Source organism: Solanum dulcamara, chromosome 11, assembly GCF_947179165.1.
Source record: "Solanum dulcamara chromosome 11, daSolDulc1.2, whole genome shotgun sequence".
In the NCBI taxonomy this organism is placed as follows: domain Eukaryota; kingdom Viridiplantae; phylum Streptophyta; class Magnoliopsida; order Solanales; family Solanaceae; genus Solanum; species Solanum dulcamara.
The window spans coordinates 46,332,945-46,350,766 of record NC_077247.1 but is presented as its reverse complement, the minus strand read 5'-3'; the positions used below and the strand labels follow the sequence as shown (position 1 = coordinate 46,350,766).

Sequence of the window (17,822 nt, the reverse complement as noted above, 5' to 3'; positions counted from 1 at the left end):
GGATCGATTATATGAATCATCATTTAAGCTAAGAGAAAGAAAATTAGTTCCATTAATAGGGGAACTCTTAGCCATTCCCAATACTTTTGGAAGACAATAAACTAAAACATTCGGTTCATGACTTTGTTAATATTTAGTTTATCAAGATTAATTTTGTTCATGACTTTAACCTTCAATTTGATCTAATCGGGGTAGGACTCACTGCTCAGTTGGGCTAGCGTGAGATGTACACAAACTTTTCATGGGCTTTATTATATATGATCCACACTTTTACTACTCTTCTCTTGTATTCTGTCTAGCCCAATAACACTGTCAGACTGCTGCAGAGTGCTACTTATATTACTACATATTTTTTTTTCAAGAAGCAAGTCAAGAAACTAAAAAATTATGAAATACTTACTGCTTATGTCCTAACATTTCTCTTATTTTTGTACATCAAACTTTCGATTTTTAAAGCTTTTAATGATCTTTATATTCTCAATTTGTCTTAATTATGACATGATTTGTTCTGGTAAAAATTAAATAGCAATAACATATAATCTTGGTCTTACTTTCTGAAGAAAAGAGAATATCCCCACTAATATTAAATACATATAAGCAAGGTAATTAATCCATCGTAAATATATAGTTTCACTTCCAAGAGACAAACCTAAAAATTGATTTCGTGAAACAAAGAAAAATAAGTGTGGCAACTGAAAGTAGTGTATGGGCCTATAAAGCAAGTACTTAGGAGATCTGACTCCAATTAATTAATGCTAATTGCTTGGTCAGATGTCAAGTACTCACCCTCCTACCTAGGCTGCTAGGTCTGAACAATAATTAACAAGCTAATTAATACAGTAATAAAACTTTTTTATGTTCTTAAAACTCTAATTAATCTCCCTCCTAATTTGGTGAATAAGTAGGAAGAGAAAGAGAAAGCATTGTGTTTATATCTGAAGGCTGATCCCTCCTCTTGCTATCATTCTTGTCCTCTCTGTTTCTGCTTAATCTTAGTTGCAAATCAGATAACCATTCTTTTTCCTCCTTGTCTTCTTTCGTCTGCAAAGTCAAAATTACCATTAAACTACATATATATCCTAATTAACTCACAATAATGACTCCATTTAGTACTTAATTAGTAGCCTATATTAGTCAAAAGGAAGATTACATTAATTTTCAGTACTGATCACTGATATTCTATAGAAATAGGTTGAATAAATAAGTAGGCCGGTCATTTACTTGGGTTGGTATACGACGCCCAATGGGCTTATAAATAACACATTTTTTTTATTTTTTTATTTTATTATTATTATTATTATTATTATTATTATTATTATTATTATTATTATTATTATTATTATTATTATAAATAACACATCATAACCCAATTCGTCCAATTTTTATCAAGTTAGTTTCTTTGTTTGTGTTAATTTGATTAATTACCATACAAACTAACTTTAGACACCACATGTCTGAAGTTGTTTCAAAGTCGTAAATATTTGCAAAAAAAAATTAAAAAATATTTTCTCAGTCCATCTTTACTTTTTCACTATACTATTTTGGGATATCCAATAATACTTAATCATTTTATAAAATCAATGAATAATTTATTATAATGTGTCTATTTTATCTTTGCTATTAAATACTGTTCATTTTTTAATATTTAGATGACTTGTACTTAATAAGGGTGATTTGATAAAATTATCCTTATCATTTTCTGCTTCTTAATTCCTGTGAAAGTCAATAGTGGACGATTATTGTTTGATACGCTTATATATTTACCTCAATCCTGCAAGGTGTCACAAGATTTTGGTCAAGGGCATTGTTTCTGCAGTTCCACTTGGAATGTGGTAGTCCCAAATTTTGTTGAAGCAGAAATTGAGAGTTTTCAGCTGAAGAAATATCAGCCCTTTTGATCTCCTCCCACTGATTGGGGATGAATGGACACCACTTTTTCTGTTCCAGAAATTGGGTTGACCTAATTGGGACAATTCCATTTTCTTCAAGTACTACTTCTCTTGGTGTCTGCCAGCTCTTCATTCTCAACAAATCTTCACCTTTCCGAGACTTGGCATTAAGTAAGCTTCCTTGATTATCGGAAGACCACTGCAAGTACCTATACAAAAATTAAATTACTACTTATTAAGTTTAATTTCTGTGGATGTACTATTTTCTTTTTTGACTCTATCAAGTCCTAAAGATAACGATATATAAAAAAGTGGGATTAGTGGTTATAAATAATATAGGTATAGTATCTGAGTATATAAGTTAAATTCTAAATTATCGATCAATTTTTTATACAGGTGAATTGTATTGTACCTGAAAGAGGTACTTTTGGCCTGATATGGGGGTCTCGAAAAGGAATTTAGAACATGGGCTTTATCATCATAGTTAAAATTCCTTGCTAACACAATGGCACCATTCTTCATCTTGAAATCTTGTATAGGATTATATCTTTGTCCATAGAAATAGCTTCTTCCATGCATTACTCTATTATTACCTCGGCCTAACACTACAAAAAAATAAAATGAAACACCATCAAGATTTATTAGTATTATTGCACGGAAGGAAAATGGGCGCTCCCTCAAATCTCAATTTATTTATTTGTTAATTTGATTTGTCACAAAGTTTAAGAAAATAAATAAAGTTTTTGAATTTTGTGATATTAGACTAAAGATATATAAACTGTACCAAAATGTCGTTTAATATTGTGATTTTAAGCATGACACGTAGAAAGTTGGAACTAAAGAGTTACCAAAAAAGGAAAAAAAAAATCTATTTAAAACATATTAAAAATAAAAGTAAGATGCCTAGATGGGCATCTTACTAAAAATATTTTTCCCGTATTACTTGATACTTAATAAATTAAGATATAGTTAATTATTTTTTTCTCATTTTATCCCTACAATTAATATGCTTTGGAAGTTTAAACTAATTTTGAAGATCCAAAAACTTTTTTTTTCAAAAGGCTAATTAATATGAGCAAAGGGCAAAATAGTAAAGTTAAGCAATCTATTAATGATTTCTTAATTAATGTGTAAAATGCAAATTGCACATTTAATATGGGACGGAGGGATGGAATGGAGGGAGTAATTTTTTTCTAATTTGAAGATAAATTGTACCTTGCCCAGATTCATCAAGTTTCTTGCTTCGGTACATCTGGATCAAAATACAAAATGAGTAACTTATAACATTTATAAGAGCCAATTACTTAAACATACTTGAAAATATATGTAAGTAGTTCAACTTATCACAATGTAAATGACTACCTGCAGATGACTTTTTACATGGGCGATACTTAGACCTCTCACATTCATCATCTGGAGAACCAACTTGGGTGTGGCTCCTGTAAAAAAAAAAACAAAGTTGACCTATGTAAACATTAAATAAATATTTCTCGTAATACGGAGAATCTTGTGTGAATTTAACAAATGTGGCAACAATAATAATTTTAATAATAAGAGTAACAAACAAGCAGGTAATACCACGTACTATTAATTATTTTTTCCTTTTTCGTTTACGAATTTTATAACTAATAAAGTTTGGCATCTATAGAGTGTTATAGACCTTTTGATTTGACAAGATACACGTTGATCATAAAAAAGGAACACTTGCAACAATATTATCTAACATTATTGTTGACATGCATGTTGATAGCGTGTAGCTAATTATATAGAAGAAGTTAAAGTGATAGAATACATGATGAGTGAGTGAGTGTCATCTTACTTTCTTGACCACCTAGTCTTTCAATGGCATGAACAAAAGAGCGATGAAGTTCAGGAGTCCAACGAAGCCTTGGCAATTTTGATCGAACATATTGCCTTACGTTTTTCTTTTCAACATCACTACTAGTACTATTATAATTTCTTTCTGTTTCTTTCTCACTACTGTCTTCCACCTCAATCACTTCTTCTTCTTCTTCGCTTTCCTCTTTGTTCTCTTCGTTCAAATCAATGGATGAGGATGATGCTTTTTCCATAATGTATTCCGCTGAATTTTCTGCCATGACTAATTGTACGTCTTAGTAATGCAAAGAGGTTTGTTTTTGTCTTCAGTGTAATAGATCAGAAACAAGCCTGCATTGTGTATATAAATTAATAAGTTTATAAGAATCCGACTTGAAGAACATAGCACTAATTAAATAAGGAGGACATTAATGTAATACTAAAATAGAATTTAACCTAGCTACCATGGAAAATTCTCGTGAACCATCGAATCTTTGGACACAAGTTGAAACTAAAGCCATTAGGCTAAGGACACAACGTCCTTCAGGAAGTCACAGCATTTCTCTAGTGGTAACTGATGCCACGGTAGTGTTCTATAATATATATTGAATAATAAATAGCAGTAACGACTATAGAATCAGCATATTTAATTTTACCTTGTTATGTACTTGGTTACAGTCTGTTTTTTTTTCTCTTTGCCAGTGGTACTAAATAATTCTGACAGTATCAACTGCTAGTTGGAAAATTTGAAGATTTGTAAGCGGCACAAATCTGCTACTAGAATTTGATGGTAATTATATTCCTAGTGTTTTATACTATTATTTTCCTATGGAAGTAGATACATGACATAAAGAAATGTTCATTCAAATAAAGACTGTTGAAGCTGGCAGGTTTCTTTCTAGTAAAGATGGGTCCTGGTGGGTTTACAAAATTAAAAAGTCCAGAGTTTTTCATGATGGTATTAAAATCCAGCAACATTTATTCCTGTTTTATATCCTCAATATTAGGAAACTTTACTGTTAGTAACTTCATTCTTCTTCAGAACCGCCCAAAAATAATATTGATTAGTTACATAGAGAAATATGATCACCATATATCAAAAATAAATAAAATATCTAGAACTGATAGATGATAAAAGTTACTCTAACAACATATATATATATATATGGTACCCGATGCACTAAACTCCCGTTATGTGCAAGATTCGAAGAAAGGTCAGACCACAAGAGTTTATTAAATGCAACTTTATTAGATCATTCATTTATGCAAGTGATTGTTAAACTCGAAACTCCTAGTCACATGACAACAACTTAACCTCTGTTACACCAAAGCTTCCCTTCTCTAACAACATATGTATAAGAGGAAAAAGAAAAAGTCATAGATGTAGTGGCTGGAAAAAGGAGTACATATATAATTAAATTGATTAGCCCTAGTTTCTTTCACATGGAAATATTTCACAATTTTTCATAAAATGCAGAATATGTTTGTGCTGAAACCATATCAGTATCTCTTTGCAACAAGAAGTCTAGCTAATATAATAGTTAAAGTAAAAAATCATCGATATTATTAACTTACTTACTACATAGTAGTACTGCAAGATAACAAAATAGAGAAAAACTCTTCAAAAGAAATTAAGAAGAAATGAAAATGGAAAAGAAGAATTTCTGGAACATGAAAAAAAGAAAAAAAAACAATAAAGGATTCAAGATAGCTGACAACCTTACCTCCAATATTCACCGGAAATTAAATTGAAAAGAATAAAAGAACATGAAGGAGAAGAAACAATTCCAAACAATTAATTAGTACTAGTTTATATTCCTAATTAATCTAGAATATACCTCTTTTTCCATATATACTTCATAGAGGAAATTTAAAAAGGAAGTTTTTCTAAATACAAACCATCAAGCAGGCGACGTGTGCTTAATTACTCTCCCAATATTAAAGCTTCTATAGACGATCGATCACTTGCTGCAGATGGAGTCAAACATAACCTAATTTGACAACGCAACAATATATAACAGATACGTCTCAGTTCCAAATAAGTTGATCAAATCAACTATATATATGAATCGTTACTGTCCCAATTCAGCCTGAAACTATATATATATGATAAGAAAAGAAATTTTCCTTGGTTGTGGTGTAGGGGGATGGAAAACAGGAGGAAAAGGTGCTTATTTTTTCTTTGGGGGTTGGAGGATTTTGTTTCTTCATTCAACAATGGAATTAATTTTCAATGCCAATGTATGTTGATATGACTTTTCTATGTTTTTTTTTTTTTTTACTTAGATTAAATGACAAATGAATCCATTTAATTTAACGAGAAAATTACAAGCTTGGACTTTAGACATGAGTCCACTTGGTGCTCATTATAATGAAATAATTCTGACAATAATATATAGGCCCTTCCTTTTGGTTGAACTTAATATCATGTGTCTTTCCCAAAAAGTCGTTTTTTTAATCTGTAAAATTTCTTTGACAGTTGTACTTCCTATTACATTTTTTTTTCTTTTCTTTAATTTCTCGTAAATATATCTTATAGTTTGACCTTTGTTAAGGACTTTCCCATTGAATGTATAAAATAAATCTTCTTATTTATTTTTTCTAGCCAAAAGTCGTATTCATATGTCCATTGTCCAAACAACTATATAGATCCATTGTTTATACCAGTTTTATAATAAGCATGTTGATAACACATCTTTGTTTGTCTAAGCTAAACTTCTAAATTTTAGTTTAATAAAATAAAATATTTTTTATTCATAAACTCGTACATTTTGATTATTTTTATAAGAGGTAGGGAGGAATTTCATCTTTTTCAGCATAGATACAATTCTATTGGAAGAGTACTAATTATTAGAATAAGAAATCAAAATCTGTAAAAGCAAATTATATTTTACTATTTAAATTTGGTTTCAGAGCGAATTATATTTTGAAGTAATTAAATTTTTATTTTTGAGTAAATTATCTTTCCTTTAGAGAGATACTGGAAAGCAAATATATATCATGAGGACGTTTTCAAATTTATTTTAAATAACATTTTTAATGAGCCTAAAATCTATCAAAAATTAAAAACAATTAATTTTCCTCATAAAAATAGGGAAAATTTTATAGTAGCACATACTTCAATTTCTTCCTATCTCAATTATGAAATTACACTAAATTAATTATGAATATAACATAATGATTTCATCAGGATGATGCTCAAAACTGTTGTTCATTTCTCAACACAATTTTTTATTCATTATTCTAAGATAAATGGTTAATTTCTCTTCCAACAAATTCTGATTTTAAACATGGGGCCGGGTTGTACCTTATATGACATACGAGTTCGTCCTTCACAAACTAGCTAGCTAGCTAGCTGACTAAAAGTATAGGTCGGTCAAAAGTGTAATTAATTTTAGCCATGATTGCTAGGTGATACTAGATATGGTAAATTTATCTCAAAAAATCGTAATCGTAGTTCAAGTTTGAATTGATTATTAATCTGTTTATTTGTTAGCTAACTTATTTTTGTTCAGTTTATTTTATCTCATCAAAATTTAAATTGATATCTAATTTTATTGAGACTTAAGATAAACCTTGTCAAAATATTTTTTAAAAAATATTATAATTTATTTGATATGTTATATATTGTTATAATAACAAAAAATAATATCTTTACAAGTTATTAAAAAATTACAAAAAAATAAATAAAACATTTAAAATTTAATAAGAATTGAACGGATTGAAATATAATATGCATTTTAGCCCATTACAATCCAAACAACTTTTAAACAAATCAATAACTAGCTCATTGACTCATCTCATTTTTACTCACTCAAAATCTATCCAAATCGTTCATTTGTCACCTATAGATGATATATATTGGAGCACATCACCTTTACAATCTCAGAGCACAATTGGAAATCAGTATAATTAAGAAGATAAACAAATTTTATTTAGTAATTTTTAAAGTGGAATGCTCACAAAATCAGTCTTTGACTATTTACAACTAATTGAACTTTTAAGTTTCAGGGAACTTTCATGCTGGAGCAAGAACTAGTATGAAAGTCGATTTATTATGATCAGCACGGTTATTTTTATTTCACGCAAATATTTATAAAGATAATGTGTTTTAAAAATCTTTTTTCTTTTCATTTAATTAAATTTCATATAAAATACATTAGATAAAATAAAACGAATGAAGCAAATATGTATTCCATTGATTCCTCTCTCTCTGTGTTCTCTCTCACGGACCAACAGTCAACAATATATAAGTTTGTATGTTATTTTGAATACGTAGAAAATTCCACATTCGGAATTATTAATTTTGAAATCCATCTTAAAACTCGTACGTACTTAAGAATATTAGATAGTTATATATATATCATAGACTTGTGCACACCAAACCTTCATAGTACTATATACCATAATTTATCTTGGAAAATTAATCTTAGTTTTCACCAAACTATACGGCTAAGTTTCATATTTTCTATACTTGTCTCGATCGTTAAGTCTTTCTTTAATCTCTAGTATAGACATAACAACTTATATGTAGCCTTTTAAGATAGTTTATTTGCTAACATTAATTGGAGGAGGAATTTCAGACTTGTAGGGTACAAGTGGTATGGGTGAAATTATAAGAATTAGTCAATTTTTGGTGGGACAGTTGCATGCAATCAAAGAAGTTTTTAAAAACTTGACTTTTGGCATCCACTAATTATTATTTATTCATATATATGCCGACTGCATCGACGTTACATCACTAGGATAAGACAACGTAAAATGATTAATTTAGAAGAAAAAATTCAAACTAATATGAAGTTAGAAAATTTATCATTCAAATTGACCCACTTAGTATAAACTATAATATAAAGCAGCCGCCAATGCTTGTCTAACTAAAAACACGACATGATAAAGATTTCTAATTATTGTAATTTGATATGTTAAAACCTATATTATTATTTTTGTTATAGACTTATAGTTATACTCTTTTTAATGCTAAAACAGAATTATTCAAGCCTTTTAAACCCCTAACTTTTTTTTGGCTAATAAAATGCAACTAAAATTAAAGTAATTAAATACACAAAAGGATTGATTATAATGACTTAGAGCCTGTTTGAATAGTTGACCGTAAAGAGTTGAAGAGTTACAAGTGTTGAAATTAATATTATAATAAGTAATTTTGTGTTTGAAAAAAAATGTTGAAAGTGCTAATAAATAATGTTTTTGATTAGAAAAAATATTGATAAGTTGTTCTTTTGTCAAAATGACTTAAATATTCTCAATATTTTTCTACCCAAATTAAAAAATTAGAAATATCTTTGCAAATAAAAAGAGGAACTATGGATACAAATTGAAGAAATCCTGGTGTGGTACGATTTCAAATATATATAATAAATTAATTAGTTTACAATAAATATAGTCATATTTTATTTATATAAAAAATAACCAATATAGTAACTATACAATATAGTTTGTCAAAAGTCATAGAAAATATATTCTGACTATACAATATAGATTACTTATACATGAGTTATATACTGAATATAAATTATAATATATTATATACATGAAATATACACTGGGTATGTATAAATATACACCGAATATACATCAAATAATTATTTTTTTTATAATTAAAATGAATGAATGGTCATCTACCGTAATTATTTCTAATTTTTTTATCCCCAAATAATTGACAATGATCAGCGTACGTCCTCTTAATATATTATTATTTAAACTTTCATTTCTAGCTAGAAAATATAATAATTATATTGACAACAAAGAGAACAACTGGAATTTGCGACATTTAAATAGTTTAATACCATATTTATATAATGTTGTAGTATCTCCACTTTCTTAGAGCGTCATTAATGTATAAATAATAAGAAAAGTGAAGGGTTTAAAAATACATCTAAAATAATCCCAACTTTTTTTGTTTTCATACATGAATTATTAGGTTGTAAATTTTTATTTGAATTGTTACTTAATGTTTATTGAACACATTTTAATTATTAGTTGTTTACTTTTTCTATCTGAACGATCAAAAATAATATTTCAAATAAAAAAAGTGAAACCGATAATTAAAATGTATTTCAATAAATATTTAATGATAATTCAAATAAAAAATCCACACATTCAATAGCTTAAATACAAAACTCAAAATCAGAATACTTTAGCTCACTCTCATAAGAATAATGTTTATAGGCGTATGATATCTTCTGTGGAAAAGGGCTTGAGTCAAATATTGATCATTGAACTAGTCAATTATCTCAGAGGAATTTTTGAGAAATAGCAAATGGAAAGCCCTACCCTAATTTAACAGTTTAAACTATACTTGATATTTGTCTTATGCGTGGGAGTTAGGTAGCTTCCCATTGATTATCTATAAGGTTACTTACTTACTAGTAATTTGTAGGTTAGGTTACTAATTATTATTTTTTCAGATTAATAATTCATATATCATAAGTTAAGTAATTGAATTTTACTTAATTTGTACTAATTATAATGTGAAAATTCTTAATTGATGTGTGCTTAATTTGGAAGTCATTGGCTGAGTAGGGGGAGGGGGAGGGGGAGGAGAGATTAATTAAATGAATTTATATAATATTGAGGTCAATCATGCACTCAAGGATGTTGCCTAATGATCATGCAGAAAATGTCAACTTTTGATATAAGAGAAAAGAATTATTCGAAGAAATTTATCACGTCTGAAATACCGTCTCAAAAATATTAAATGAATTGACTATAACAAATTTGAAAAAAAATAATTAAAATTTAAGATCTCTATTTGATTTTAATTTTAGGCCACTAATATATTTAAACCGTTCTTGATGCATTGCGTTTAGAATTATGAGGTTTCAAATTCCAATAAAGGTAAATTCAATGATAGTTCATTTCTACTAATTTGTTTTAGATTGACGGCATTACTCGATATGTGTGAATGACGAACGATAAAAGATATCTCAATTTATTTTATTTTCAAGAGACGCCTAAATTGGTGAACCAGACACTGCAATCATAAAGAAAAAACGTATTTGAGGCCAATAGCTAATGCAAAACTTAAAGAGTGGGAACAACTACAAAATACATATAAGGGTGGTGGCCCTCCCCATCTCCAAAAAAATGTTGATAGTACTGTTTTAGTCAATACACAGAGACCTAACTATTACTAGTAGGTATTACGTAAAGGTTAGCTAGCTGGAAGGAAGAAATTAAAAAGAATTAATGATTACAACTATGTTAATGTTGCTACTATCATTTATACAAATTTAAGATGCCATTATATTCGCATGTGTTTGGTAAACTCAACTAATTAATATAATATTATTGTACTACAATATAAAATAATTTTAATTTTTCATTTACTCTTCACTCTCCTATTCTCGCCCGAAATTGATGAATAGATTCTTTTAACACAATTATTAGGCCAACAAAAATGGTGTAGAAATATTATATTTGGAAACATTATAATGAGGAATAATATGATTTATTTATTTTTGTTTTATTTCCATTACTGAAACAAAGAATAGTCATAAGTTGGGGATTACAAAATCTAATGAAATACATAACTAATTATAAAAGGTAAAATATGGTAGGGGTGTGGGGTGGTGGAATGAGATGTGTTAGAAGGTGGATCGGAGGAGACGATTAATAGATTAATTTGCAATTTGCATTTTGAATAAATGCGCTCTCTCGTGAGTTACATTTTATTCTATCATTTTTAATAATTTACATCCTAATCTCCTCAGTTCTTTACAAATCATAAAAATGTCTTTTTTTCCCTATTATTTACAAGGATAAACTAGGGGATTACATATAAAGAAAAATAAAAAAGAAATTTAAATTAAAAATAAAAGTAATATTAAACACAAGTCATTTGCCGCTTCTTTTTCATTAAAATGAAGAACAACTCATTCGTTTTTGGTATTATTTTTTAATGCTTTGGTCTCAATAAAAAAAATTCCGAAGAAATACCATTAATTTTTTAAGATAAATCTCTTTCATTTAGCCAAACAATTGTTACTTTCAACCCGTTGATATTTGTGGTGTCTAACTAGTGGTGTCCCTACTCCATCAGCCCATTATACCTTTTCTTCTTCTTATGAATTACATAAGTTCTTCGCAAATTCAAAAAAATGTGGATTTCTCTTCTTTCTTTTTTTTTTTTGTTGGGGTGGAGTTTTTTTGTTTGTAAGTCTATGAATATGTTTGTTTCAATCTTTGTTTTTCTTACTTTGTACTGTGTATTAGGAAAGAAATTTCAGAACAATCAATTATGTTGTGGGTAGAAAGTAATTTAATTATTATATTTTTAAATCCTATAATAAATAAAACAACTTGCTAATTTTTCTATTTTATCCTTGAAAAAATGAGATTTTTAATAGTTTTGCAAAAAATTAAGGAGATTAGGGAGAAAATAATTAAAAATGATACGATAAAGTGTAAGTCACCAAATAACGCATACATTAAGGATGCAAATCGTAAATTACTCTGACTAATATGATTAAGAATGTCATTAGTGCAATTTATTTTAACTGGTTTCAATAATAAAGTCATTTTCTTTATTTATAAAGAACATATTAATTTTTTTTTTGAGAAAATAATTTTCAAAATTTTTAACCAACTAAAAATAAGAAAATTGAACCAATACACCCAAAGTTTTGACTGATTTTCTGAATCTCCACCAAAATTACATAATTTAGTATCTACGTCTTCAAGCTTAAGTCAATTTGAATTAAAAGAGAATTATCTCACCCTTTCTTCTAAATTGATCATTAACAAGCTCTATCTATCGGTTCCTACAATTTTAGAGAATCTTGATAACACGAGCATGCTTGGATTAATTTTTGGCTTATGACTTATAAGACAAAAGTCATAAGTTAGAATTTCTAACTTATGACTTTTTGACTTATTTCTATTGTTTTGGGTTAAAAATAAGTGTTTATAAGCACTTTTTAATTTTATTTTGACACTTCAAAATTGCTTAAAAGTTATTTTGGCTTAAAAACATCTAAAATAAGTCAATTCAAACGAGCACTTAGTAGTATTTGACAATCCAAAGAACAATGAAACTCAATGACAATGTGTTTTCTTATAGTAGTGGTAATTGATAAGGAAACTTACATAGATATACTATATTAAGAAAATATTTACCATTTATAACAATAATAATTTTTTCACTGAACGTTTATAATATATTTATAATACAATTTAATACATATTAGCGAGAATAATTTATAATATAATTTTTATTCATGGATAATATATTTATCACATACTTTAATACATTTATAATACATTGTGTCAATTTCTTACGAAACAAGTATAATATATTTTAAAACACTTATAATACATTTATATTGCATGCATAATTCACTTTTAATACATGACAGATATATCATAATATTTTTATGTATTACTATAAATGATAATAAATAAAAAGTATCACTAAAATCAATAATTATTTATTAAAAAGTGTTTTTCCTGATAATTTTTCATAATTGATAATTGAAGATAAAGCCCAATCTTATTCAACCAATTAATAATTTGGGCCTAACTGCGTTTCAGGATGGAGGGCCTGGAATTAGTATTTGAGGATTTTTCATAAATAACACTATTTATGTCCCTAACAATGGAAACATTAGCTAATTAGCTAAATTTTATAATTTATTCATTAAAAATAACTATACTTTAAAAATATTAGTAAAAAAGATAATATTTTAGTCAAGTAGCAAAATAATGATATTCTAAATCCCTTCTTAAATTATCTGATTTTTATCCCACATTTTATGCATCTGATTTTTTTTCTCTCTTTTTCTTTCAATTATCTCATACTTTATCTTTCTAAATTTAGATTAACTAAAATGTGAAATATTTTTCTCTCTCTATTTCCTTTCATTCTCTCTCTTCTGTTCCCTCTTATTTTTTTTCCAGAATTTGTTAGAATATCCACAAAGATTATTCAACAATCCTTTTAATTCAGCTATTCTTTTTTTAAGAGTTATCTTTTTTGATTTTTTTTCATACTTTTATGATTTCGTTTCTTATATTTGGGGGGTTTATATACTTTGGATTACTTTATAAAGACATGTAATGTAGTTTTTTTTTGGTTGGGGGGGGGGGGGATTTCAATCTGCTAAGTAGCTATATAAAAAAGTTAGTATTTCTATTTCCTCGTCAGTTCTTATCATTTTTAGCCTCTTTATTATTTTTGGGCAAATTTGTATCTATTTACTTTTTCATATAAATAGTCAAGTAAATAATAAAGAATTTAGTATCTCTATTTGTATTCATAAGAATATTTATGCTTTTCACAATAAATGGATACAATTTTTTTTCCGAACTCACTTAGAGTTGTATTTCTTTTAAGTGGTTGAATTATGTAACGAATTCCTTAAAATTGTATACTATCCTCTTTGGTTGTATTTATTCCAAAGGAAAAATTTATTTTCTTTGATATGTATTCACTCCAAAGTAATGCCAATTAGAAATGTATTTTCTCTTTAAATGGTTGAATTACATATCGAATTTATTGCCTTTTCCAGAAAATTGTATCCTTTTCTCTTCAATTTATATTCATTCGGAAAAAAATTGTGTACTTGCCTCTTCAGTTTGTATTCATTTCAAAGCGAAATTTTATTTTCTCTTTGGTTTGTATTCATTCCAAAGTAATGCCAATTAGAAATGTATTTTCTCTTTAAATAGTTGAATTACGTATCGAATTTGTTGTCTTTTCCAGAAAATTGTATCCTTTCCTCTTTAGTTTGTATTCATTCGAAAGGAAAAAAATATTTTATTTTTAGTTTGTATTCATTCGAAAGGAAAAAAATATTTTATTTTTAGTTTGTATTCATTCCAAAGTAATGTCAATTAAAATTGTATTTTTTCTTTAAATTGTTTAATTACGTATTCAATTTGTTATCTTTTTCAGAAAATTGTATAATTTCTTTACAGCTGTATTCAGTCTAATACGTATGCCTTTTGCATAGACCATGCATCTTTGATGAATCTTGTATTTCTTTTTTGTTTGCATTCATTCAAAAGTTATGCCAAAAAGTTCACATTTTCAAAAAAAATAACCCCTGTTGCCTGTCTGAATATTGTATCCGTTCTAAAATTATTTTCATTCAAATCAATATGCTTTTTATTTTTGTATCACTTCAAATTTTAATGATGCATCTTTCATTTACATTTTAATTATTTTAAATTTGTATTCATTCCAAATTTATTCAAGCTATAATAGTTTTCTTCAGTTTGTATTCATTCCAAATTTATTCAAGCTATAAAAGTTCTTTTTATTCATCTCGAATTCATCACGCTATTTTTATCACTCAAAAATAATAAGACGGACCAAATTTGGAATCATATAAGATTTAAATACAGAATAGAAAAAACTAGAATAACTCTTTGAATTGATGCATTCAAAAAAATAACATATTCAAATTGATTTTTGAGGTTCAAAACAAATTGAACTCTAAACAAAAAATTGAATTCGAAATACTTGAATGATTTTACCACGAAATCGAATTGCCAGTATTGATCTCCTTTTTCCAGCCACAAACTTAATCAACCGAGTTGCATTATACAAGAATTGCAGTTCGTTAATGGAGGACGAAGAAGAGGGTTGAAGCTCGTTAATGGAGGAAAAGAGAGAAAGATGATTGAAGTCGCATGCTTCCTCTCCTAAAACATAACTATAACTAATTGAATATTTTCAAGGAAATATTACCATATTTGAAAGATTATCTCCCATAAATTTCTCTAATTGGTTATTTATTAGATGTATTCTATTAAATTAAAAAAATTAAAGAATACATAATCAAGCGAATAGCAACTCAAAATATTGTTATTATCAATAAATATTTAAAATGTAGCTAATAAATTCTATTAAATGATAAAATATTGCTGTTTTAAAATTTTTTCATAACAAATTAAGGGTGATATTATTGAATAATCGGAACACAACAATTTTTTTCGGGACAAAACATATCATACATATAGACATATGGGAGCTAGCATACGTACATGGGATCCCTACCTACATACCATCACGATAATTCAAATTCTATTTCGAAATTATTGTTCTTATCCTGTACCAAATGATTTCATGTATTTGAAGTAATACTTTTATGTTTTAAAGCCAGACCAAGCTGATCCATTTTGTGAAGGTTACTTCACAAGACTCTTAGACGTTAAAGACATGCCAATCATTCTTGTTATAATTAGGACAATGAAATATTAATCCACTTTGATTTTTGACTAGAAAATGTCCCAAATATTCCTGACGTAGGAGAAACTCATGAAGAATTTTGTTTAAAGACCTTGGTGACTCAATCTTAATAGAAGTTTTTCCAATTAGATAGGGGAGTAGGGAGTGGAAGAAAGAGGATGTGGATATCGTAATTTTATTGAATTTGAATTCATAAGAAATTTGATTTATATTAAATTCAAGATATATTAGTCGAATTAAATATAATTGGCTAAAATATTTGGATTAATTATTTATGTTCAATAAATATGGATATATATAATTAAAGTTCAATTTTATTACGCTAATCAATTGACTTGGACTTCTAATGATGAGCCCAATTTGTTAAGCTCGAAATGTCATTTTATTTAGAGGTCCAATTTGATATTACGTGTCAAATAATGCGGTATGTCAAGTCATATAAAAGAATCAATATGATCATGTCATATATCAAATGACATAATATGTCTAATCAAATCAAAGGCCAATAAAAATACGCAATGCATATTATTAGTGACTTGTTTTGACGAATCAAATATTGTCATGTCAACTTCAATCTTATTGATCGAAAAGAATTGTCCTCATCACAACTTTTCCAATTTCCATTCCACAATTATAATTCAGAAAAAGGGGCTGGAATTTTAACAAGATCTCAAAGAGAAAACTGTAGATTTTTCTAGAAGTTACAAAAGCATTCAAGTATTTCTTTATAAATTTTAGAGATCAAGACCACCATATTCTAGATTAAGTTTTGGACCCTTAAATTAAAGTACAAATCAAGGTCAAAACCACTAAATTCAAGCACTAGTTTCAAGCCCTTGAATTCAAGTATAAGTTAAGATCAAACTCAAAAGTTCTTGAGTTTATTTCGAATGGGAGAATCAGAGAATTCATAGAGATTGTAACACTCATTATATTTGAAATCAAAAAAATATAATTATTATGATATTTTTTAATCTTATTGTCCGCGAGCAAAAAATATATGAATCCGAGTCCTACTTCTACACATATTATGTTGAAGACTTCGGCCGATATAAGTTCATAATAATGCGAAAAAAGTGAATTTATATGTCAATATTTCTTTACTGCATACCTAAGGTTCGCAGTTATAATTACTTGTTACACAATGGCCCTTCTCCGCATATTTTACATGTCTGGTTATTTAATTGAATATTTTAATTAAAAACTAAATATTTTTTTACTTTATATTTCAACACACAAATAAAATGTATTAGTGGAGGTTATAAAACACAATTATCTTAAGTCATTAGCTAATGTATGTTGTCATTGACAATTACTCAAAACATGTGTAAGGTTTGTGTCACAAAGTATATTCAAATTCGAATATAAGGTAAATACACAGATAATTATGTCCAAACTTCCTTGGATTATTACTGTTTTTTCCAAGTTAGAACAATTATTTACTCACCTAAGAAACTTTCATTACAGGCATTTTGTACCATTATTATCAATAATATTACAATTGGTACAACTACAGTTGTACAAAGATAATATATAGGTTTCCATATAATATATGTGTATAATTCCATTGACAATAATATATAAAAGGAAAAATGGCCAAAAATGTCCTTAAACTATTTAAAATGAACAAAAATGTCATCTGTTTATAATTTGATCCAAAAAAGTCCTAACAGTAATACTTTGGTCTAGAAAGTGCCCTTATTGTTATTTAATGGGTCAAAAATACTCTTTTCAAATAAACATACTATTTATTTTCTTTTTGAACACATTTTTTTCTTAATAATATTTATTTTATTAGAAAATTTTTATTTTACTTCAATTAGAAAAAAATTTAAAATATTTTTTATTTTATTATAATTATTTTTTATCGTTATTTGAATAAAAATTAATGATGAATTTATTAT

At 27.3% G+C, this 17,822-nt stretch overlaps 1 protein-coding gene across 3 annotated transcripts; it reads right to left on the bottom strand.

Moving 5' to 3' along the window:
* Positions 1–562: 562 nt before the first annotated feature.
* On the bottom strand, positions 563–6,034 carry LOC129873134 (uncharacterized). Of its 3 annotated transcripts, none has more exons than XM_055948160.1 (7): positions 5,607–6,034; positions 3,709–4,058; positions 3,252–3,328; positions 3,105–3,141; positions 2,302–2,494; positions 1,765–2,098; positions 563–1,041 (listed from the first exon to the last, which is right to left on the bottom strand). In XM_055948160.1, exons 2-7 carry the CDS (start codon positions 3,986–3,988, stop codon positions 886–888), a joined length of 1,077 nt encoding a protein of 358 aa, XP_055804135.1. In that variant the 5' UTR covers positions 3,989–4,058; positions 5,607–6,034; the 3' UTR covers positions 563–885. The 3 variants fall into 3 exon arrangements, with proteins under 3 accessions (XP_055804135.1, XP_055804137.1, XP_055804136.1); XM_055948162.1 differs by lacking the exon at positions 5,607–6,034 and adding an exon at positions 4,172–4,271; XM_055948161.1 differs by lacking the exon at positions 5,607–6,034 and adding an exon at positions 4,164–4,268.
* Positions 6,035–17,822: the final 11,788 nt, after the last annotated feature.

Bases quoted from the DNA above. Each gene is read 5' to 3' on its own strand.
- LOC129873134 (XM_055948160.1), bottom strand. From the start codon at position 3,988: ATGGCAGAAAATTCAGCGGAATACATTATGGAAAAAGCATCATCCTCA. The intron at 3,329-3,708 runs GTAAGATGACAC...TTTTTTTTACAG, and splicing joins AAGACTAGGTGGTCAAGAAA to GAGCCACACCCAAGTTGGTT. The intron at 1,042-1,764 runs GTAAATATATAA...TTGACTTTGCAG, and splicing joins TGACACCTTGCAGGATTGAG to ACGAAAGAAGACAAGGAGGA.